Raw genomic sequence first — 26,300 nt, 5'->3', positions numbered from 1 at the left:
CTGTGTACTACACGGACAAAAAGTGCTTATTGTGTAACCAGGAAAATTTATTATAGTTTTCATGTGAAATCTATTGTGTTGAAGTTATCAACTGTTCGCTGATGGAGACTTGAGTGCAAAACTGTTTGTGGGAATTGCAATCCTAAAGCTATTACAGTAACTGTAGTCCTAAGCCATCGTAGCAAAACTGTTTGTGGTTCTGTTTCCTTGTAGAGCTGTGTTTTCAACAGTGTGAAAAATAGTTTGGTTGCTCTGTTTAGTAACGTCCAAAAGAGTCTCAAAAACAAACATGGGGGAAAAAAATAATAAATCATGGATCGTGATCACGATACAAAAATCGCCTCTGACTTTGGTGTGTTCTGAGATCACACCGAGACACAAGGAACGGGAAATCGGAGTCAGAGACGAGCATAAAACTAGCAGTCAGAGGGAAATTCTGGGAATTCGCTCTCTGTGGGTGCTCTGACCTGTCGTTGGCGATGAGGTTGAGGTCGATCCAGGACACATATGCACCGACTACCTCCAGGCACTGGCACGTGAGCTCACTGTGTCTGCTCTGATACGTCTGCAGGATCTGATACCACGACTCTACCAGGGCTGGGATACATGTCTCTCTCATGCTGTCCTTAATCAGTGTGTTCCTGCGCGTCTCCTGCAGAAAGAAACAGGTGGTGATTAATCACAGATTAATATCATAAAGCTCTGACCTCAAGATTACGTGTTAAAGGCATAACCAGATGTTAAAGACTCACGCATGAATTTGAGACAAAATTCTAGCCTTGTACACACAGAGAGTTTCATTCGGAAATGCAGTATATCCATTTCCGGTGATATTGTACTCTATTACTGTAGTGATGTAGCACTACAGACATCGCAGCAGGTGCACTGCTGCACGAGAGATCTTGTTGACAGTCGCAGAGACATTTTGCTTTGAATAAAAATTTAAATAACAGCAGTTTCTCTGTGTGATGTGCTTGGTGTCCACGATCACCTGGATCCAGCAGATTATATACAGAGTGCTGCAGGGATGGAGTATTTTTCTAGGCCAGCCCGGACGTTAGCATCAGCCTGATTCCCTCGACAAAAAGCCAATAGGATTTTTTTTTCTCCATTGGCTTTTAAATCATTGCAGAAAATAAGCTGTGACCAGCAAAGGTTTATGATTCTTACACATTTTGTTCAAGATAACCTTCACAAATGAACACAACTTTTTAAAGCCTAAATACAATCGCCAGGAGTAAAAAGCTAAAGTTATAAACTACAACACGGTCACGTGACTTCAACGTCACCACGGCCACTAAGTTTCCGACAACTCTTTCAATCTTTATTTAAAAAAACATGTTCCCTGCTACGGAACCACTGTGCTCCTTTTGTGGATGAATCTGCCCCCAGTTTTTTTGGGAATGTGTCTATGTTGCACTATTTTGGAGAAAATTCCATTTGTTTATAAGCGTAATGGATGAGTTTTCCTGTTTGACGTTATGACATTTAACGTCCCTGAAAACCTCTGCAGTCCCATTTAGCCACTTGTTAGCAATCGCCTTTTTCAAGACACGTAAAAGCTTTAAAAAAAATAAATAAATAAAAAAATCATGAGTAGGTTATTGCTGCTGTATTTTATGTCACAGAATAAAACTTGAAAATATCTAGAGCTTGTGTTAACCACAGACCTTATTTCAGGCAATTAACCAAAAAAAATAAAAAAAAACCCATTCAAAAAACCCACTGATTTCAGGACGATGGAACCGCAAGTGCAAAAAATGCAAAACACTAATTTCCGGGGTTTAGGACTCATTCCGGCAGCACTCTACTTTTCTCTAGTTTCAGGCCAAACCATTTTTTTTCACCTCAATTAATTCACATCGAATTAAACTTTTCTGTAATCTGGCTCCAGACTTAGATTAAATATTTTTAATGGCATAGATATGAGTCGAAATAACGTGCTACTTCTACCTCTGTTTTGCCGTTTACTTGTCATTTCAGCTGTGTGCATTGCCTTTTATGGAGTTTTGTGGGCGTCACCAAATGCAAATTCATCAACAGGCACACACAAGTGAGAAGAAAAAACAGTGTTTCTGAAACTTTTGTAAATCTGACTGATAAATGAGGCCGAGTGTAATATCTAAGCGGAGGTTACTGTAGTTTGAGAAAGCTCAAGCGCGAGTTTTCCAGACAGCCTCATAAAATGCCATCCTGGGATTTCAGGAACCTACAGAAGGAGGAACAGGCAGCACACAGCAGAACGCTGACGGTGAGTCATACCTCTGGGGAGTGCAAGATGTCCCTGTCCACCACCTCGGCGTCGATGGCCATGAGCGTGCGCAGATAGATGTCCAGGCCATGCGGGTTCAGGCCCACCAGCGAGAGCACGTCAAAGAAGAACTTGGGCCACAGCGTCAGGTACTCCATGACAAAGGTGAGCGCAAACACCTGCGCAGCCTTGTTCTTGATGAACGGCTTCTCAGGCTGTGCGCTCATCAACTGTGTTTAAAAAAAAAAAAAAAACAACCAACTTCAATACAGCCAAAGATCCTCCACTGAGCTATGACCAGGTCTGAAGCAGGAACATGCTGATATTGGATTTGTGATAACTGACAGTATTACAGTGCACATTACTATGACCAGATTTTTTATTTTAAAGTGAATAATTTACTATGTACAAGGAGTCTGATAAATGTTTTTTTTTTTTTAAATATATATATAAAACCACGTTTGACTTTTTGAAATGTAAAACTTTCTGAATAGAGGAAGCCTGTAGCTTTGAACACAAATAAAATGGATGAACAAATTACAGAAGAATAATGGAAATAAATAAGTGTAAAAATAACTGTTTGTGCAAATGCACATAACAAGAAAAGGTTCTATAATTAGTAGTAATAACAGCCATTTTTGTATTTATGATAAAAGCCGTTCTCAAAGTGACTTTAAGGTTCGCTAAATCACAGAAATGCTGCATTCGTGGCAAAGTTGCAGCTTGTAATTCCTCGCCTACAGCCAGTAAAAACCACAGAAACACGTCCCTCAGCTTGAAATTTCAACTCGTCAGCTTGGAGCAGTCTTCTCAACTACCAGCTCCTTCCCTGTTTACGGAGTGACGTCAGATCAACATGGCCGCTCTCACTGTGAACAGCGTAAAGTCCCTCTTCTCTAGTCTTACTGAGTTTATAGCAGGATTGGCTTTAGAGCAGTTCATATACAGATACAGCACTCGGTTAAATCTGTAACACTGACCATATTAATCACTGGTTTGAGAAGAAAATCATCAACATTAGAGTTATCACTAACGTTAGATTGTTGCTAAGCTACTCGCTGTTGTTGCTGTGCTGCAGTTTCAGTCCATAATGTTGCATGAAGGTTTGAGGTTCACTGCAGTGGAACAGCAGCAGCAGCCGCTCAGGCCTGTAACTGTAAAAGTGCAGTTAAAGTCGCTGGTTATGAGCTTTACGTTCTCTGACAGAGCAAACTAAAGACTCGCTTTCATAGAGGCTCCATGTTTTTTTTCACTTCGCACATCGCGAGATGGGAAATGACGTCATTACCACTTGCAAATTACCACAAGCGCAGCATAAGCTAACTAGCTGCGCAACATTAGCTAGCTAGCTAAAACAACTTCACAACTGTTAAGCATTCGTTTGATTAAGAAAATAATCTCCGGATTTTGGCTTAGTACTACAAATAGAGAAATACGTTCCCTCAACTCAGAATCCCTACTCAAGATCTCGGGCTGGTCTCCTTAACCCCGAGTTCAGCAAGTGACGTCAAATCAACATGGCCGCTCACAGCATCAACAGTAAACACCGCAGCACTTCTTACCTTTATTTAAAGTTACGCTGTATATACAGTACAAATATAAGTATCAGTTAACACACAGACATATTCGCATGTTAAATCTGTAACACTGACTATACAGATTGCTGCTCTAAGAAGGAAAATGTACATCACTCATCACAGTTAGCCGGCTAGCTTGATGCTAACAAATGAGACCATCTTGACACCTTTTAACCGAGAAGGACTTTTTTTTTTTTTGTAGAATATGCAATATGAAAAGACTTTCACACCTGCAACTGAAGCCATTTCATCAAAGTCTCTCTAATAAGCTGCTGCTGGGCTCCAGTGAGTCTCGCATGCCTGTAAAAAACACACACACACACACACACACACACACACACACACACCTCAGTAAGTTAATCATTCTACTACAAGGGCATCACGGCTCTCACGGCTCTCATGAGGACTTGTTTTGCCTACAAACAGAACGTGTTTATATATTTTACTTTCCTTGCTGGCTGCCGTTTACACTCAAATTTAAAGAGCAGTGACGTGTTAAAGGCACCTGCAGTCGTACCTGTATTTGATCTGATGCTCCAGAACTTGAAAACAGAAGAACTTCACATGGTCATCACTGAAGGAATAAAAACAAAAATAGTTTTATATCAGATCACAGAATAACACCATACTGACAAATCACACGCATCAAAGCCTTTTACGCTGCATGTGAACAGTCTTCAAACCTGGATTACTTAAAACTTTAAATTTTACGTCTGAGAGATACAGAAAACCAAGAAGACTCATTAACTCTGTTAGCTCTAATGATGAGGAGGAGGAGCACTCTGACCATTTATCCCATACACACAAACATGAGAGGAAAGTGTGTTATGAATCCTTGAAAATCTTTTAAGAAAGGAATCTGAGAGAGACGTATGAAGTTATTATTTTAATAAAATATAATTATGGTGATATACCATAATTATACCATGATTTGTCTAACGGTCTAAGGATGATCATAAATGCAGCAGTACAGATATCAAATCCTTCCCCCCGATTTCAGACAGACGGAGAGCCTCCTCGGTTTCTCTCTCTCTCTCTCTCAGAACTATTTTGAGACCAAGAAATGCACGATGGACAGCTGAAGGAATCAATTCCTCCACAGCAACCAACATGGGATAAACTGATACAACTCCAAGGCATGTGCTCTCTATATAAATCATTCAAAGTTCAGGCTTAAGGCTGACACAAAAATCGTAAAATGTTTCATTCTCTTAATAGCACTGACTTCTGACATGCGGTAAACATTCAGCAGCAGTTGTGGGTCTCACCTGTAGATGCCTTTAGCCAACGCTTCAGCACACACCTCCCATCCGTCCTGAGATTCTTTCAGCTGCTCAAAATATGCCAATGCCTGAGGAAGAGGAACGGAGGTGCAATGAATCACTGCGTGATCAGGGGAACGTCACTGATTAATTGAGACGATACACTAAAACCACGATACGAGACGCATCCTGATAAAGGCTTCCTGAGACCATATCGACAGATAAAATATTACATCTGAATCCAGTTATTTTGTAATGACAACAAATAGAACTATACTGAATACACTGTGTTTAAAAAAAAAAAAAAAAAAAAAAAAAAAAAAAAACCCACAAGATCAGGATTTATAACAGAAGCTTGCAATTTTGTTATTAATGTTATTTTAATCTTTTTTTTTTTCAGTTCATACATGTTTTTCATGGCAAAGTTACTAATATGGAAAGACTTAGATAGATAGATAGATAGATAGATAGATAGATAGCCTTAAATGATTAAATGATTCTGGATTGTGGGAAAAATTTACACAGTCGCGCACTAAAGGACGTATCAGTATTATTTTGCATGTAGGCCAAATCAAATAACGCTGTGGGCCTTGTGTTTGTCATACGTGCCATACAGGGCTGCACGATATCGAAGAAAAACACGATATACGATAATGCTACAAGTATGTAAAATCAAATTAAATTATATATTATATACATATAAAATATTCTCTGATTCCATCCGAGCTTTAAAAAAAATAAATAAATAAATCATCGCAAAAGACTGGGAAGTTCATATTTGATAGCAGAGAACTCAGGATTCAAAAACACACGCAGGGCTACAGAGAGCTACGTGACTTTCACAGTGTAACTAGCTAATAGAAGAATGCGAAATAAATTAAAAAAGGGGAAAAAAAAAAAAAAAAAGCCTGCGGTTCAGACAGGCCTCCTCTCATCATCTTCATTTTAAGCCAGTTTCATTTCGTTGAGAGTCTGAATGGATCACACAAACATCGTATCACTATTAAGCACTTCTGTGACGCTGAGAGTTTTAATCGACTGAAAACGGACACATTCGGGCAACGTTTATTTTTTTTTCTGTTTAGAAACCGTGTCAGATTGAGACACTAATGTACCGTATCTACTGTATCACAGCTAACAATTATCCTGATAATCAACTAACCTATTCAATATTATTATTATTTCTATTACTAAATTAAGTTTAGATAAGATTATTAGTTTAGTTTGGATTATTTTTAAAATATATAAAATACCAAAGATATTTCAGTCTACTAATACGACCTCAAATCTCCTAACTAGGCTTAATTAAATAACAGCTCACTAACTACAATACAACATTACTGACATTTATCAGATAATCTTTCATAGTGCGCGTGTCACTAATGCAAGGTGACGTCTGTACATTTTTACTGGTTCTGCACAGTTTTTTTTTTACTGCTAAACTATACGTTTCATCTGAATTTCAACCCTTGATTTGTCAAATTCCAAAAAGACAAATTCAAAAATTTATAAATTTCAATGAGCGCGAGATGAATCATTTTCAGCATGTGGAATCGACGCCAAAGCTTCAGGGCTCGAATCACTGACTCGACTTTTTTTTTTTTTTAAAAAGGATGAACCGAAAACAGGACGCAAACTTCCTGATTTGACGCACAAGATATATTCATAATATATACTATGTATTCTATGAGAATAAAAATGTGAACCAATGCACTGTTTATGCGTTCATCTACTTAAAAGCTAACTGACTAACTGCACTTCACACAGCTTCATGACATGAGTTGTGTTGAAGTGAAAAAAAAACGTTAAAAATCTCGTAGACTAATCATTCATTCGAGACCAGATTAGCATGAGACAACGTGCGGTGAAACAGCTTCAAGACTGCAACACACATTTAGTTGCTGTGACTCATCACTGGACCTTTGTTATTTAGTGATTAGTTGCTATATTATGGATCCTAACTGACAGCGAGGTAATTTAATAAGATACTAACGCGGGATAAACACCACAGTTATCCAGCTACACGCTACCGTGGTAAGTATTACGTCAAAACCGTTCACCAAGTGGCATACTATTCAGGGCTATAACTCTTCGTAGATGTCTTACTCGCTGCCGGTAGCAGGCATCAGCGTTGGGGTTCAGTCCCATGAGGGCCTGCTCGTCCATGATGGCGGGGAAAGCCGACTCGCAGGCCATGTGTGGGTTAGCTCCTTTCCACTACAGGATCTCTCCAGTCTTCCAGGCAAACACAGGCTTCACGCATCTGCCAAGCACACAGAGAAGGACAGAGGCTTAAGATAATGCGGGTTAAGTGTATCTCCTGCCATGTAACACCATCATACACTCTGTAATGGGGCTGCGATGTGTATTTGTGAATTGGATCTGTTTAACCCAAACCTCAATAACTCAATTATAAAGTTGGCTTATAATTAATGTCAAGCTGAATTTCATGTGTTCTGTCAAAAATTTCAGAAATATATAGTGTCAGTAAATACTCCAAAATGCCACTGTACACGTTTCAGGAATGAGTTTAGTATTGGAAAAGCTGGATTACGTTCTTAACTGAATGCAAGAAGTCTGAGAAACATTGGTTTTATAGAAATGAAGATGTCTGTGCAATCTGAAACCAACGAAGACTTAATTATATAACAACTAATAGCTAAACAGCTATTTACTGTATCCACTTTATTAGGAACATCTGTACACCTGCACACTCACGCAGTCATCTAATCAGCCAATCATGTGTGAGCAGCGCAATGCATTAAGAAAAAATAAATAAATAAAATACAGATACAGGTCTAAAGTGTGATCTCTGTGACTTTAACTGTGTCATGGTTGTTGGTGCCAGATGGGCTGGTTTGAGTTTTTCAGAAACTGCTGATCTCCTGCGATTTTCACACAAAACCGTCTCTAGAGTTTACACAGAATGGTGCGAAAAACAAAAAACATCCTGCGAGCAGAGGGTCTGCAGGCTGAAACACCTTGTTGATGAGAGAGATCAGAGGAGAATGGCCAGACCGGTCTGCGCTGACAGGAAGGATACAGTAACGCATATAATCACTCTTTACAACCGTGGTGCGCAGAAAAGCATCTCAGCATGCACAACACATCAAACCTTACATGGATGAGCTACAACAGCAGAAGACCACATCAGGTTCCTCTCCTGTCAGCCAAGAACAGGAATCTGAGGCTATCATGGCAACAGACTCACTGAAACTGGACAGCTGAAGACTGGAAAAAGACCTGGTGATTTTTTTTTTTTCTAAGCTTGAACTGTCCAGTCTGAGGCTTAAAAAAACGTTCTTGCGTTAGCTAGCTGTATTAACAGCCTGCTGCCACCGTCAGGTGAAAGGAAAAACTGCCACGTGTTGGCTGGAGGTCCAGCGTTCATACATTCCAAGAGAGAAGCTGCAGGACAGTTGACACCTTGACAGGAGTAACATTGGTGTTACACTGAGCTGTTTATATTTGTTAATCAACAAAATTAGAAAAGTTTTAGATACAGCAGTGGATCAGACAGGAAAACATTTCAAACCTGATTCATGACCTTGACATTCAGTATTGTATCAGTAGATCTTGTTGTTCACCATAAAAAGTGAGAAACACAACTGAGTCTTCTAACAAGGGCCATCACTCGTCTCATGTAGAAAAATATAACGCAGCGTCCCTTATTGAGTCGACAAAGGAAGCGATTCGTCCTGTACTTTCCTCACAGTGGAGAGAAAGACATAACAGCGAATAAAATCAAACCAGTTTCACAAGAAAATGTGCAGGAAGTACAAATGACAGATACAGATAGAGATACAGACACAGATACAGGGCAGAGAATGACAGGTAGACGCAGAGGGAGATCGCACATCCACATCAACTTGCCCTAATTACAGAGACTCAATCTCACGCTTCTTAAAACAACGTCTTCCAACGCAAGTTCACCTGTGGAACACGAGAGGCTGCCGAGGTCCAGGTGTGAATGTGAGACAGGGTACGAGGTCAGTCCTGTCCCTGACAATGAATACAAAACAAACTGTTCAGTTTACTGCAGAACGTTTTCAGTCACCCATGATGGAGTGTGTGAACTCAAACATCACGCAGCAGGTGATAACCGCGTCCGAGCGGCTAACAGACTTCCCCTGAGCAGGATATGGTATGATGATGTTGTTTATCAAATGTTCATGTTATGTCCTGATCTTTTTAGATATCTGACTGAATGATGAGGAATCTCCAGAACATTATTAACCAACTGAAGAACTTAGCCATAGCATATTTTGGCTGTTAGGGTCATTAGTAACAGAGGCACTATCAAGGTAGCTAACATTAGGCTAAATATTATATTGTGTAAAACAACCACCAAGTTACACTACGTGGTCGAACGTTTTTTTTAGACATCTGACCGTCACACCCATATGTGCTTGCTGAACATCCCATGCCAGATTTATTCCCCCTGTGTTTGCTGTTATAATGAGCTCCACTCTTCTGGGAAGCTTTCCACTAGATGTTGGAGCGTGGCTGTGGGGATTTGTGTTCATTCAGCTACAAGAGTAACCTACACATTTTTTTTCAAATTCAATATTCCATACAATGTCAAATGATCATTTATATAATGATTCTGGATGTTTTTGAGATAAAACAGTTATACTTGTGCAACAAGTTGCTTTGATTATTCAGTTGTCCCATATTTTTCCACATCGAAGGCACCAACCCAATGTAAATCACAGGTAAATTACTACTCTCCAACTGCTAAAGCATGAGGATATTTGAAATGTGGTTCGCTGAAAGGTAATTATAAATGCCGTTATGCCGCAAATGGGCTTAAAAGTCACAGAGGGCGAGTTAGAGTCCAGCGTTGTAGACTCGAGTCACAAATTTGCTGACTTGTCACAATTCGACTCGAGCCCTTTGATGTGGAAAGACCTGATGCATCTTAAAAACCAAAGATTAAAAAAATATATACATTTAAAAGTGTGCAATGAATCAACCTTTCTTTTTCCCAACAAACTATCAATTTTCAGCAACTCAGCACTAATCTTCACTGCCAAAGGACAAAGATCAACCAGTCCGACAGCCAATCAACTTGCACTAGACAACGACGAAGCTGAAAGGCCGCTCACTCCCTGACGACCGAGGCACTTTCTGCGGTGGCCATGCTCCCGAGAGTGACCTTCTCCTGCAAAGACTGTGGTGCAACATGTCGAACCCGTGGTTCCAAAATATCAGACGCAATAGCAACAACTTCAAGTTTGGTTCGGCATTTGAAGATGCACAAAGCAAATCCCAAATCAAAGCCAAATCAGGCTCACCTCATCACCTCACCCACCTCCACCTCATCGCATGTGCAATTGAACTGACATATGAAGTTTTATGTGCCTTTCAAATTACCCACATATATTTCCACTGAGTAATAAAGTTTGTCTAGAAAGTGAACACCAGTTTTAAAAAGCATTTACATTTACGCCCTTATCCAGAGCTACTTACATTTCTCAATTACAGGGTTAAAGGTCCAGCACAGCGGTGCTGAGATTTGAACCCACAACCTTCTGATCAGAAGTCCAACCACTGAGATACCAGGTCCCTGAAAGCAGGGCCTCTAGAGCAACGTGGGCGAGCTGGCATTTGACCCGACACTTTTCAAACTACTGGTGCGGTAACCCAGCACTTCAGGCAATAACAGACAGGTCTGACTCGGTCGATAAACCAATCAAAACTTCCACTTCAGCTGGTGGGTGGGACTTTTCTCCTAAAGGGGATCTCCTATAAACGATAAGGGGTTAACCGCGCTTTGGTGCTCATTGGGGCTTAATAATCGTGTGTTGAATCAGTATCGTTAACATTTCAATATTTTAAGTGACATACATATTCTGTAATCTGAATCAATTACAGGAACATTCCTCAAATCACATTTTTCAAATAAAGTAATTAAGACTTGCTGTAAAAATGAACAAAACAGTTACTACTTAGACAAACAGCCTGTTGCGGAACACGAACACATCTCCGATTTTTAAAATTTATTTTACTGCTATCTAACTTTGTGAACTTTTTGAATTTTTTGCTGTCTGAGGAGTAAAAATGCAAAATGAAGCGTGTGGGTTCAAAAAAAAAACAAAAAAAAAAACAAACAAACAAACAAACAAAAAAAAAAACACTGACATTCATTAAAAGGTGTGTTTGCTGACCATCGAATATTGTATAAGGAAGCTCATTCATTTATTATTATTGGTCAACGCATTTAAAATATGCTGTCTTAAAATATTTTGAATAATGTAATTGAATATATTCTATAATTTTTGCACAGAAGTGGAATGTAACTGAGTTAACCCGAGTATTGTATAAGGAAGCAAACACAGAGACGTTGTGGGTTTTTTATAGTTTAATAAAATTAATTTAAAGCATATTTGCTTGACGCGTGCGTGTTCTACTTGCAGTATTTGCTGCGGCACATGATCTCTAGTGTAAATACCATTAAAAGCTCAAATTATATAATTTGAAAATACCATTAAAAGCATCAAATGTACCACTTTTGGAGCGGTGGTGCTGCCCCTGCCTCAAAGCCTGCATGATGTGTACATTTACTCTACTAATTATTCCACAGTACAGCACATTATGACTTGTTTAAGCTAAAGCTAAGAGACTTGTAACTTGACTTGGACTCATCAGCCTTGACATGCAAAACAATGACCTGCTCCCACCTCTGTCAGAGCCAGTGAGTCACACTGACTCAACACCTCCGCTCCTTCACCATCCAGCGGAAAGAAAGCTCAGGTTACTGATAACATTTTGGAGCATGATGCAACACAGCGACAATATGCTGTCCAGTCTCCTGTTTACTGGTTGCACATAACTAACAGAGGAAAAAAATTCTAACATGCTGTTTTTGTTTTACTGTCAAAATTTTGTGAGTTTTTTTTTTTTCATTGCAGAACACTCAAAGAAATATACATACACAGAATTTACAAAATGTACCCACTGTTACAATCCTAATAATGCCAAAGGAAATAAACAGAAAGAAAAGAAAATAAATACAAAAATGAACCAAATGTTATTAGGGGAATGACTTAAAATAAATTAAATTTAATTCTTAAAGTTAAACCTTTAAAAATTAAGAGAAAAGGTTTTAAGTATTCTATACAATCGTTTTGCTGTTTGATTTCTTGCATCTTTTAGAGTCTCAAAGCATCAGTTCAGTTTTATATTGCAGGATGTTAAGTTCATAGTTTGGCCATTTTTGTTTGTGTAAAAATCGGATATACAATCAGATAAACAATGTCATTGTTAAAGCGCTATACAAATAAAATTGAATATACATACATTTAAAGAATAAGTGTTTTATGGATTCTTCTGTGTGTAAATTACAAAAAAAAAATAAATAAATAAATAAAACAAACAAAAAAAATCCCACACACGTCGTCAGCATGTAAAATTTAGTAAATTAGCAGTCAAAGTCCTCTTGCTAATGCTAGCTGGTCACACACAATAGTTTTTCAAAACTACCGCACTAAATAATGTGGAAATATTACTGCACCATAGCAAGTGGCACCATAACGCGCCGCACCACACCACAATAAGACAGTGTTAAAGTGTTATAGTGTGGGAGTGCGCATGGAGCAGAAGCAACGCTTCCAGGCCCTACTCCAAGTTCAGGCAGAGGACTGGTGGGTGCTACGGAGCCCAGTCCAACCGGCGGGTACTCCAGCAGCACCCCAACGGCCACAGCGGCCACGGCCCAGGTCACGCTTGCGAAGATGGGACCGCAGGATGACCCAGAGGCAATCATTGAGCTCTTCTAGTGTGCCGCGGAAGCATGGGGCCGACCAGAGTCACAGTGGGCAGTCTGCCTGCTGCGGCTACTGTCAGGGGAAGCCCTGCTCCGTGCCCAACAAGTCCCGGTCATGAACCTGTTGGGAGTACCCGGACCTAAAGTGGGCCATTTTGCAACGGGTCGGCCACACCCCCGAACAGCACCGTCAACGCTTCTGCTTGCTGACGCTCAGTGAGCTTAGCCACTTAGCCACCTGTTTGCATTCGCCCAGCAGCTCCAAGACACCAGCTAGCTGCTGGCAGAGGATGTAGTCGACTCCATGGTGGAGCAGTTTGTCTCCCGACTACCGCAGGGGACAGCGGAATAGGTCCAGTGCCACTGTCCAGCATCACTAGATGAGTCGGTCCAGCTGGCAGAGGAATACTTGGCAGTGAACCTGGGGGCAGGTGAGCCCTAATCTGAGCAGACACGAGACGAAACTCTAAGGCACACCTTCAACCCAGTGAAAGTAACTGATGGTCAGTGGGTTTGCTCTCTCCTGCCCCTATTTTGCAGTTATTAAAGATAGGTTATACCGAGTGACACAGAACACTCAAACCAAGGAGAAAACGACCAAACTGTTCGTTCCGAAGAGCCGTCAGGAAATGTTATTCCAGACGGCTCACCATAATCCGACAGCTGGGCACGTAGGACAGGACAAAAACACTGAACTGCCTATGGCTCATTTCTATTGGCCAGGCATTCGCACTGATGTTCGCAGAGGTCCTGAAAGCCTCCACAGGGTTTTCCCCATTTGAATTATTATACAGGTGAAAGCTTCGCAGCGTCCTAGACGTCATTAGGAAAAAATGGGAAGACGGACCTTCTAACAGTAAAAATGAAATTCAATACATTCTGGATGTGAGGACAAAACTCCACACCATAAGCCACATAACCCAGGAGAATTTGCATCAGGCCCCTGAAGTCAGTCCCGACTGTATGACAGTGGAACTCAGTTACAGGAATTTTCACAGGGAGATAAAGTGCTGTTATTATTACCCACATCGAGCTTCAAATTGCTTGCCAAGTGGCAAGGGCCCTTCAAGGTCACCCGGCGAGTTGGGGACGTCGACTATGAGGCAAGGTGAAAAGATAGAGGCGAGGCAAATTTACCACCTCAATCTCCTGAAACCATGGAGAGAGGTCCCCGTGGCTTTGGCAACAGTCGTTCCGCAGAGGGAGGATCTAGGACTGGAGGTAAATCTAAAAACAGTGGCTCAATCCACCCCAGTCCTTTGTGGAGACCACGTCTCACTGACCCAAATCACAGAGGTTGCCGAGTTGCAGGCAGAACTTTCCGATGTGTTCTCACCTCTACTCGCACTAATCTCATAGAACACCACATGGAGATGACCCCAGGGGTGGTGGTACGCCGCCTCCCCTATCGTTTGCCCAAACACAAAAAAATGGGTGGTTCGGGAGGAGCTCACGGCCATGCTCGATATGGGGGTAATCGAGGAGTACCACAGTAACTGATGATGTCCGGTGGTCTTGGTTTCCAAGGCCGATGGTTCGGACTGGTTCTGCGTGGACTTCAGAAAAGTCAATGCAAAGGGATTTTGACAAAGGGATATTGGCAGATCCTCTTGACTCCAATATCTCGTCGTAAAACTGCTTTTTCCACTTTGTTTCGGTTACACCAATTCGTGACCCTTCCTTTCGGGTTGTTCAGAGCCCCTAGCGATGTTTCAGCGATTCATGGACAGAAACCTCCATATGCATGCTGCTCACGCCGCTGCCTATTTAGGTGATATTATTTGTAACATTGACTGGCAACAGCACATGCAGCATCCGAGGGCTGTCCTGATATCATTGAGACGGACTGGACACACAGCGAACCCAAAGAAGCGTGCTATCGGACGGGTGGAAGTACGGTATCTGGGCTTCCACTTGGGCCATGGGCAGGTGTGTCCCCAAATTGATGAGATAGCAGCGATTGTGTCTTGCCCGAGATCCAAGACCAAAAAAGAAGGTCAGACAGTTTCTGGGGCTGGCTGGTTATTATCGGAGGTTTGTGTCTAATTATTCGAATGTCACCAGTCAGCTGACTGATCGCACAAAAAAGGGAGCGCCAGATCCAGTCCAGCGGGGTTTGGTTTATTCAGGTAAAAGCTGCACTCCATGGCGGACCACCCTTACATTCACCTAACTTCTCTCTCCCTTTTGGTTTGCAGACGAACGCATCGGACGGGGGGTTGGTATCTGGCACTTAAGCTGTTTAAGCTCGAGATGGTCCACAGGCCGGGGGCGCAGATGGCTGTGGCGGATTTCCTCTCTCAGCAGGGGGTGGAGTCAGCGGCAGACCAGACGGCTCCCCGGCCTGAGTCGGGTGGTGGGGGTATGTGGATGTGGGGGCGTGGTCAAGCGCCGGTTTGTGAATGGAGGGCGGAGCCAAAGAAAGTGAGTGGTAAGGATCACACACCTGGGCGAAATTTGACTAACGAGTGTTCAGTGTGAGGCAACAAAGATAAAGAGGGAGAGACGAGAGCCCTGGGAGAGAGAGCTGAGCAGCACAGAGCTGTGTGTGTGTGTGTGTGTGTGTGTGTGTGTGTGTGTGTGTGTGTGCGCGCACTGTAAAGTAAAACTGCTGAAAAGCAAACGTAATTGTGACAGAAAATAAAGAGCCCCTTTTGAGTTGTCCCAAGCCTCCTGTCTCCTCGTTACTGACCTCCTGCTACAGTGTTACAGTGTGTTACTGCGTTATAGCTGTTACTGAGCGTTATATTTGTTATTGTGTGATTGTATTATAGTTGTTGTTGAGTGTTACAATGTGTGATTGTGTTATAGTTGTTGTGTGTTATAGCTGTTGTTGTGATATTGATATTGAGTGTTGTGTGTTATAGTTGCTGTTATTACGTGTTTGTGTGTTACTGTGTGTTATAGTTGTTGTGTGTTATAGCTGTTGTTGTGTTATTGAGTGTTATAGTTGTTATTGTTGAGTGTTTTGTTATAGTTGCTGTGTTGTAGGTATTGTGTTATAGTTGTAGTTATTGTGTATTATAGTTGTTATTGTGTTGTGTTATTGATATTGAGTGTTATTGTGATATAGCTGTTGTGTTATTGAGTGTTATAGTTGTTGTTACTGAGTGTGATTGTGGTATAGTTATAGTAGTTGTTGTGTTATTGTGTGTTATAGTACTTGTGTGTTATAGTTGTTGTTGTTACTGAGTGTGATTGTGTGTTACAGCAGTAGTTGTGTGTTATAGTTGTTGTTACTGAGTGTGATATAGTTACAGCAGTAGTTGTGTGTTACAGTGTGTTATAGCAGTAGTTGTGTGTTAAAGTTGTTGTTACTGAGTGTGATATAGTTACAGCAGTAGTTGTGTGTTACAGTGTGTTATAGCAGTAGTTGTGTGTTAAAGTTGTTGTTACTGAGTGTGATATAGTTACAGCAGTAGTTGTGTGTTATAGTTGTTGTTACTGAGTGTGAGTGTGGTATAGTTACAGCAGTAGTTGTGTGTTATAGTTGTTGTTACTGAGTGTGAGTGTGGTATAGTTACAGCAGTAGTTGTGTGTTATAGTGTGTTACAGCAGTAGTTGTGTGTTATAGTTGTTATAGTTACAGCAGTAGTTGTGTTGTTGCAGTGTGTTATAGTAGTAGTTGTGTGTTATAGTTGTTGTTACTGAGTGTGAGTGTGGTATAGTTATAGTAGTAGTTGTGTGTTGTAGTTGTTATAGTTACAGCAGTAGTTGTGTGTTACAGTGTGTTATAGCAGTAGTTGTGTGTTATAGTTGTTACTGAGTGTGAGTGTGGTATAGTTACAGCAGTAGTTGTGTGTTATAGTGTGTTACAGCAGTAGTTGTGTGTTATAGGTGTTATAGTTACAGCAGTAGTTGTGTGTTATAGTGTGTTACAGCAGTAGTTGTGTGTTATAGTGTGTTACAGCAGTAGTTGTGTGTTATAGGTGTTATAGTTACAGCAGTAGTTGTGTTGTTGCAGTGTGTTATAGTAGTAGTTGTGTGTTATAGTTGTTACTGATTGTGGTATAGTTACAGCAGTAGTTGTGTGTTATAGTGTGTTACAGCAGTAGTTGTGTGTTATAGTGTGTTACAGCAGTAGTTGTGTGTTATAGTGTGTTACAGCAGTAGTTGTGTGTTATAGGTGTTATAGTTACAGCAGTAGTTGTGTTGTTGCAGTGCTAGGCCATGGATTTTAGCTGATTAGCGCATCACATGCGCCTCGAGTCTCAGTAACGTGGCGTGGCAAAGCGCTGCACATCCGCTAACACACACCCGAAACACACAGAGGACTCTTTTAAAGCATAAATTAATTAATTAATTAAGAGATAAATAAATAGATCAATAAGTGAGCGTGTATTAGCAGGATGTAGTGAAACGCTGAGTTAACGGACGCACACTCACGCGCGCGGGCTGGGGCCGGGTTTCCCCACGCCTCCATCAAAAAAACAACAAAAAAAACCCACAAAGTTCCCAATGGATTTCAAAAGCTGTACATTTCACAAACACCAGTCTGAACACGCAGTCGAATGTTTCCTTACCTTATTCCCGACCTCAGGGCGCCATTGTGTTCCGGTAACTCCCGTTAAAAAGCCCGAATTGTCAACACTAACGAATGCAACGTCTGGCGCTCGTGCGGCTACAGCGTGTCGAAACAGCGGAGCGGAAGTGCTGCTGCTGGCGTCATCACTCTGCACCCGGGTCAACAGGAAGTAGTTCCGTAGGCCACGTGACGTTTCCTTTCCAAAAGCCACCATCCCTGCGTCTGAGTTCTCCTACTTACAGTATGAACTAAAACTATGTACTCTTTCTGTGAAAAAAAAAATGCATACTTTTGTACTAATTATGCAAGTACTGGGCCATTCTAACTATAACACACAATACCAACACGTCATGTACCGGAAGTGAACGTTGTTGCCTAGTTACGCCCACTGTCACTGTAAACAAACTCCTTTTTACATTTCGGCTTTTCTTCATTCATTATTCCTGATAAAATTTATACTATACCATTTTATTTATCATTCCCTTGATTTATTTTTCCAAATTTCATTTACACCTCTCTAATCTTTTTATTTTTAGATGTTTGAATACAGTCTGTTGTTTGGTTTCAGTTTCAAAGAATGTCAATCCAGGCCTAGAATTACTATATTTACATTTATGAATAAAATATTTTGCCATAATAATAATAATAATAATAATAATAATAATAATAATAATAATAATAATAATTAAATTACTGACAACATATTAACTGTTTTTGCTGGTGTCGACTCTTAGGAAATGTATATAGCTCTTTTATTATTATTATTATTATTATTATTATTATTAATATTATTTTTAAAAATTGGTATTATAAACTGTATTTTCTGCAAAGACTATCATGGAGTTCTCATCACTTGAAAATCACTCGCTGCTGCTGAGGATGGCCTCCAACACGGATAGCCTAAAGATACATGAGCTTATTGAGGATGGAACCATTTAAAAACCATGAAGATGGCTTTGGACTTCAACTGATACGAACAGTTTTGCTACGATGGCTTAAGACTACAGTTACTATAATAGCTTTAGGACTGCAATTCCCACAAACAGTTTTGCACTCAAGTCTCCATCAGCGAACAGTTCAATAACTTCAACACAATAGACTTCACATGAAAACTATAATAACTTTTCATGGTTGCACAATAAGCACTTTTTGTCCGTGTAGTACACAGTTATAGAAGGGATTTATTTATAATCGCACTATCCGTGTCACCCAGATGAGGATGGGTTTCCTTTTGAGTCTGGTTCCTCTCAAGGTTTCTTCCTCATGATGTCTCAGGGAGTTTTTCCTCACCACCATCACCTCTGGCTCGCTCATTAGGGATAAATTCATACATTTAAAATTTATATCCTGAATTTATTTATTTCTGTAAAGCTGTTTTGTGACAATGTTCATTGTTAAAAGCGCTATACAAATAAAATTGAATTGAATCACTTTGCATTTATTTTGGTATTGGTCTTATTCAACTGTATTGTGGTGTAACATGCAGAAATTTATTAATAAAAATATTCAGTGTTCAAGATCTCTCTCACTTTTATTGGAAAATGTACTTTTTGGCTTCATTGATTATCCTAAAGAAGATGAAAAGCACTTTTATTTAATTCATTTATTCATATTTTTGACCAAATTGCACATTCATAAATGCAAGTTTATTAATAAGAAGCCCAACTTTATGGTTTTGTTGACTGAAGTTAGGCTGTACATAGACAGTATTAGAGACTCTTTGAATAAGAAAGCTATAAAGACCTTAAAAGTTTGTGAGCTTTACAAAGTATTTAATTGATAGATAAATAAACGTGTATATCCTTATTGTGTTCTTTATAATATTACCTTCCCCTGGCACCTTTTGTTTACTTCATTTATTGTAGTTTACACATACTTAACTGTATAATGTTTAATATTTGCAGTTGAACAAAAGTGTATAATGTGCATGTTTATTGAATAAAAAAAAGACTACGCATTAAATCGAATGAATGTGAAGTACTACAGACAGAGGCCCTAAAGTATTTGGACACTTAAAGCCACATGTACAAATACAGAAATTCAGAAAGGCCATGTGTTATTGCTTTATTTCTTTCTTTATTTCTTTGTGATCTCAAGATCACAACAAAAGTTGGTGTTTTTTTTTCCCCCAAAAATCACAACTTATTTTTCTCATGATCTCAAAATGCATGATTAATCATTCATACTGTACATCATGGACAAGAGCATCTGTTTTTCCTTTAATCAGGAAGTGTGTTAATGGAAAGTAGCTGTTGCAGCAGTAGAGTTATGGCCTTACAGCTCCAAGGTCATGGGTTTGAGTCTGAGCTCGGGTGACTGTGTGGTGTTTGACTATATTTCTCCCAAAATTTCCCTTTCAGGATCATTAAAGTACATCTATCTACAATTCCCTCTGAAAGTATTGGAATGAAGGTCAGTTCTTTTGTTTTGGCTATACACTGAAGACATTTGACTGTCATTTGTGTGTCATTTCATATCAGGAAATGAAAGCTGAAATTCTGATCTATCGTCTAATATTCATCTTTTGATCTCAAACTCAAATGTCTTCAGTGTAGAGCAAAAGGAAATGCATTGGCCTTGCAGTTCCAAAACTATCAGAGGGGATACTATCTGCCTGTCCGTCTGTCTGTCCGTCTATCTATCTATCTATCTATCTATCTATCTATCTATCTATCTATCCATCTAGACTTATGTTTATCAGTGTTAGACCATTTCCAAATTAGTGTCTGTCACTTGAGAATGCGACAGAACGCTATAGTGATGCTGAAAGGGTGGTCAGTTTCATTATCTGGGACATCTCCACAGTTATCACATGATGTTTGAGAGATGAAATGATCCACTCGTTCAGGATCACTGTAGTGCTGATGATGGTATAGTCGCAGATTTCTGAGTCGACTTCTCAAATGACAGGCACTAATTTGGAAATGGTCAAAACTGACAAACATTAGATAGATAGATAGATAGATAGATAGATAGATAGATAGATAGATAGATGGATGGATGGATGTACTTTATTCATCCCGAAAGGGAAATTTAGGAAAAATATAGTTGAACATTACACAATCACCTAAACTCATGATCAAAAAATTGATTATAGTGTTTAAAAAGTCTAAAATTATAATAGATGTACTAGAATATATACTGTATAATATATAATTATATTATATAATTAGACAAAAATGTATTTGGACTCTTGATTATGGCTTCATTAAAGATCACAGTTACAGTGTTTTAATATTTCCTTGTTTCTCAGAACTTCTGACAACATATGGGCCTGGAATCAACCAGTTTCTGTAACAGTTGTGGTGAAGTTTTCTCCAAGTTTCAACCAACAGCACTTTCAGTTCATCCAGACTAGAGCGTCGGCAATCTGTTCACTTCTTCTCTGTTGCATCTATGCTTTATAGGATTTAGGTCAGGCCTCTGGGACGTATTCTTTCAGAAGGAGGTTAGTATGCTTTTAGATTCTTATACAATGACAGCAATATTCAGTATACTATAACATTTAGTTACACATACATATTTAGTTACAAATATATGTGGCAGCCTGGGAAAACCCTTCACATGGTGAAATTTTGACATTTATTTTAATTATATGAAGTTCTGAAAACAATAACGAGGAATCACATATGTTTCCATTTGGTAGAACTGAAAGTCACCACGTTTGACTGAGTTTGGAGCCAGAGCATGTGCAGTGGATATGACTGGTCAGACAGCGGGTCTGCCTCTCACCAGCCCATATTGGTCATGGACACTCCCCTGCTTCGAGCCTCAGCGTGCACGTTGAGAGCTATTACCTGAAGTTCAACTTAAAATTGTGTAATGAAGGCTATCTCAAAGTGGTAACTGCAGCACTATTAAATTATTTCAGAGCTTTGAGTCATGACTGACTGGGCTACATTTTGCTAGCTACCTGGCATTAGCTAATCCATCATGTTAATCGAAGTAATGTAAGTATAAGTAGCTAATGTAATGTACCAACTGAAAATATAAACAGCAGTCAACTGTTGGAAAAGAATTGCAGCTCTGCATGATTTTCTAGTGACGCCTCTGAATGGAGAAATGCTCTTTTATGCTCCGCTTGTTCTGTAGGTGAAGTTCATTTAAAACGAAGTGACTGACTAACTTTACCAGCTACTCCGAGTGTTCACTAAGATCATACAATCAATTAATTATAATATTTAGCTAGTGTTAGCTGCCTTGGTTTATGCGGTCACTTAATTTATTCACGTTGGTTTGCTAGTTATAATATCAGTACAGTGAGTCTGTAACAACAGTTTACAGCAGTACAAGTAAGTATTTTCTTTCCTTTTTTGAGCAGAAAATGTAAATTATTGTGTTTGTGGTTATATGATGAAGTGCTGCTGTAGCATGCAGCATGTGCCAGACTTTAATTGTGTAATTTTCTCTTGTGTGCCCTCTTCTGGTCCAAATCAGAACTTCTACTCATTACCACAGAACCAAAATTCCTTAACACTTACAGTTTGAGGAAAAACACTGAGTCAGCAGTTGTGCCTAGATCATATGATTTAGTGATTTAGTGTCTATGTGAACTCTCACACCATATACCTTTAGATGTGTCTCAGTATTCCTGATTTATTTCAGGTAACATATGTAACCATTGTTCTATGACCGAGTAGAAGACCTTCTCTGGAATTAGTGGAGTTTCCTGTTTGCTCATTTCCTTCCTAAGTACTCGTCTAGGCCAAGTCATCACCTTGTGACCGTGACGTCAGATGTATGGCTAATAAAAGGCCCTCGCTATGTCATACTCGTCCTCTGTATAGTCAGAATTTTAGTGTAATGTTCCTTGTTCATTAGAGGAAGTGAGTGAAAATGATTAAAATATACTTTTAGTGTTGTCCAACTTTTACTGAAAATTTAAATTTGCAATTTTGACCCAAAAGAAGACAAGAAATAAGTGGAGTAGGAGTTGTTCTGGGGTGAGATAGAAAACGATTTCTAGTTCTGTAGATGTAAAGGCTGAACAACACACTGTTGATGCTCTTTAGAGGGACACTGTGTGTGGGTTTAGATAGAAGTATTCCTTATTATCATTATTATTATTATTATTAAATTCTTGGAAATAAAATTTCTGTAACATTCCCACTGGCACATCTCAAATGCAAACACCACAGGGTCAAGTTATCATTTACAATAATTAACCTTACGTAGTTAACCCTATGTCAATTACACATTTCATTAGCTCACAAAAGGAAAGTATTTTGCTAACTCTTAGCCTATTTTTTCACCACTATACCACTTTCCTTGCTTTCCCTAATATTACTATGCCTAGTAATATTTTTCACTTCCTTTATTACTAGGCTTCTAACCCCGCAATCACTATAGGACTTCATACACATCATATCATTCTAGGATACAGTATTTGTTTTGTAAATACTAAAAGCATTTTTGATCATATATATATATATATATATGTATATATATATATATATATATATATATATAAGTTTTTAGTGGAGATATCTTTTAATAAATGGTAAGAGTAGATTCTCCGTGATTATTCTTAGTAATGTGAAAGAATATATGAATAATGTAAGATGGAATACTTCTTCATTAATGCATACTTGTGCTTTAATGCTGATTGCCAAAATTGTTTTTACTCAGTAATTTCTGGAATAGTTTTGCACAATTATGGAATGATATGGGAATTTACTATCATCTGTTTATAATACTCGACATCGCTTGAAACTGAAAGATGAAATCAAATCTTATTTAAGTAGAAAACATTGGTATAATTCAAGTATATAACAAATAACTTGAATAAACATGTTTATCTACTTCTCTCTTCTTGAGTGCTGTGCATGTTTCTCCTGCTAGCCTAACTGCATTTTGATTCACAGTTCTGACAAAATATTCAAATATTCCTATTTTTCAAAACACTGGAAATAAACAAGGAAAATAAAGCAGTGTGTGTTTTAAGAGATAAATGGATGTTCCTTTTTTTGCCAAATCTGTAACACTGATGCTATCGACACACTCGTTACTCATCCAGACCATAGCTGTGAAAAACAAACACCTTTCCTTTCTCTTTACTGTGAATTAAAACTGAGACATACAGTAATATAAAGTGTAAGGAAGATATTTTAGACACAATCCTGAACGTATATTTTTCCAACACCAGATTACTCGCTGATACTTTATCACATAGAGCAGGTCTGATGATTGGAAAGTGTGAGTCCTTCTGTTTCTAATGATGTGCGTCGTATTCCCGAGCAATAAATGGTTCCTGTGTTATGAAACCGAGAAGCCCGAGTGCAGAAATGCCTGCAAATTACGTTCATCGGGTTCTAAGGGTTAATCGTAATTAGAGTAATCATCAGACTGAGGTGAGCTGTGTGCCTGCTCTGTTTGGAGTGATTTTAACCAGGCTGAAAATCAAACTCAGCCCCTCTTTGTTTGTAAAGGATTTGAAGCTGGGCTCGGAAACGTGGCCCTGAGAGCCAGAGCCTCATGTGTTTTTTTTTTCTTTCCTGCCTCTGTGGGTATAAGCTTGTTAGTGTTTATTTAAATGGCTGGCTTTTTCATCACAATCCATGGAACCTTGTTGAAAACCAAACTGCCCACACTGCCTCATTTTTGTCCAAACCGCTACACTTCCCACCGAGCAGGCGAGCGCTGCTTCACAGGGTGTTAAAGAGATCAGGGGCCAGGTAGAAGCGAGCGGAGTAGCTGCCTTGGCAGAGTATCCACCGAATCAATAATCCCAGTAATTTTCATGGCTCGGGGGGTGTAGCCGCCCATCGAAATCGAGCAGAGGTTTCCCACGCCTGTGGCCTGATCGATTTCCCTGCTGGGAAGGTAATTGTCTGGTCCAGTTCTCCTGTATAGTTTCTCTCAGTAGATTTCTCCACAATGCTGTGAATCATGACCCAGTCCTTCTGCAGAGAAACTACAGCAAGAACACCAGCACTTATAAGATTAGTCACTGGCTGAGGTTAGTCACTAGTGCTGAGTTATCTTCTTTATTCATCACTAAAGTTAGATCAGCATTTAAAGTGCAATTCCAAAAATCTTTATTTAACCCATAACCTTTACTTAACTTTAATTACTTAATTACTTCACATCTGTAGTCACTTTCCTAATAAACGGATGCAGATTGTATAGTGAGTAAGGAATAAGACATGACAGGTCATGCTGTTATAGGTAAATAATCAACGACAGCATGGTGTGATGATGCCCACTCCGAAGCTGATCATTTCCCAAAGGATTTTATTCACTTTATCCCACAGCAACAAGCAAGTTACTTCCTGTTCTCACTTTCGCTATAGCAGCTATAAACCATTGTTCCCTCACCAGCCTCTCTTGAAATTAATAATAAAAAAAAATGCAGCTTGTAACGTTACTGAGAAACTGCAAAGCACTCGTTCCTCTGAAGACTTTCCCATGACGAAAAACGTAAAGTTACAGCTTTACCCCTGACAGTTACAAAGGACTGGAAGTGGAGACTCCTTCCAAAAATGCTAAATAAACATCACCTCACAGAAACATCAGTTTTATAAGGAAATGAGCTGGAAGTGTTACTGAGCATCTTGCAGAAGCAGCCACAGTTCTTCTGGAGACTTTGACTGTCGACTCGCTTCTTATTTCTGCAGCGAAACCCAGCAGCCTTCATTATGTTTTTATCTGAAAAGTGTCTCTTATGGAATCTGCTGCTTTCTTTACTGACATACAAACATTTTTCTGTAACATTTCATTTTGTGCTGGAAAACTAATGTTTGGAATCTAAAATGTTTTTGTACTGAATTAAAAATGTAGAAGTCAGAAAATAAAACTCTATAACAAAGTTTGTACTAAAAAAAAAAATTAGGGTGCCAAGACTTTTGCACAATACTGTATATATAGCCAGCACTATTGTCAGAGCCGTGCTGTTCTAAAAAATTAATCAACGCCTTCTCACCAATCAGATTCAAATGCTGTGGTAATGTCAAGTGATATGAGTAGCTTTTGTTACTGTATTTCCATCATCTGTTTCTGATTTCTGTTATCTGCAGCTCCCATTTGCATTGTAGTGTCATTTTATCCTTCATGCAAACAATAATTCATCAGTGGATATTAATTTTGTGCCATTTATGTATTCATCTTTCTTCTTCATGGAAGAGAAGTGGGCTAACTGAAATGTCTAAAATGGATCAAATTCACGTTGTTTTCTGCTTATCAGGCCACCATTTTTTTTCTTTGACAATTGCTGGTCTGCAAAATCACTTATCCTCTCAATTACCAACTGCATGCATTATTTCAAAGTGTTTGAGAAGTAGGACGGTCTGTACGGTGGCTCCTCTCCCAGAGATTGTGATTATGTGATGAAAGATCACAGTGGGGCTCTGATGTGTGTGTGTGTGTGTGTGTGTCTGTTGTAGTCAGTCTGCCTGAAGCTGATATGATGTCTTGCCAAACCACTGACAGGCTATAAAACTAAGGCTGTATCATTCATGACTCAGTAGAAATCCCAATGTAGAACTCTGATTTAAAAGCATAATTACAGATTATGGCGATTAAAAAAAATAATAATTTAGGATTTTGTGTAGAAAGTTGGAAGTAGAAAGTTTTTTTTCCTCCAGTTAATTTTTTTTGTCCAGTTGATTATTTGCCATTCTGAGTGCAGCTTGTCTCTGGTATATCCTTACCAACTATCTACACAAAATCCTAAATAAATTGAAAAATATATATATATTTTGTGCCAGACTTTTAAACTTTTTTTTGTTGTTCTTCTTTCCATGTTTTTTGCTTTGAAGATAGATTTTTTTATCTCCAAAATCATCATTCAACAGTCATAAACTTTGTAAATATTGTAGAAGTCAAGAATATTGCCATAATTTCTTAATCAACATTAAATATTTTAGACTTGTATGTTAACAGTTTTTGTTTATAACCACATTATAAGTTTTATTTATTT

At 39.1% G+C, this 26,300-nt stretch overlaps 1 protein-coding gene across 1 annotated transcript in view; it reads right to left on the bottom strand.

The window, feature by feature from the left end:
- xpot (exportin, tRNA (nuclear export receptor for tRNAs)) overlaps positions 1 to 17,542 on the bottom strand; it is a 33,237-nt gene extending 15,695 nt beyond the window's left edge. Inside the window, exons 1-7 of the mRNA XM_034307349.2 lie at positions 17,382 to 17,542; positions 7,197 to 7,353; positions 5,097 to 5,179; positions 4,346 to 4,402; positions 4,059 to 4,128; positions 2,263 to 2,481; positions 468 to 652 (exon numbers count right to left, since the gene is read on the bottom strand). Coding sequence (XP_034163240.1) covers positions 468 to 652; positions 2,263 to 2,481; positions 4,059 to 4,128; positions 4,346 to 4,402; positions 5,097 to 5,179; positions 7,197 to 7,286 — 704 coding nt within the window. The 5' untranslated portion in view covers positions 7,287 to 7,353; positions 17,382 to 17,542. The remainder of the gene's footprint in view (positions 1 to 467; positions 653 to 2,262; positions 2,482 to 4,058; positions 4,129 to 4,345; positions 4,403 to 5,096; positions 5,180 to 7,196; positions 7,354 to 17,381) is intronic.
- Between the last annotated feature and the right edge of the window lie 8,758 nt (positions 17,543 to 26,300).

This window comes from Pangasianodon hypophthalmus, chromosome 9 (assembly GCF_027358585.1).
Source record: "Pangasianodon hypophthalmus isolate fPanHyp1 chromosome 9, fPanHyp1.pri, whole genome shotgun sequence".
Lineage (NCBI taxonomy): Eukaryota > Metazoa > Chordata > Actinopteri > Siluriformes > Pangasiidae > Pangasianodon > Pangasianodon hypophthalmus.
Note: the sequence above shows the minus strand (reverse complement) of the source record. Positions and strands in the feature narration are given on the sequence as shown.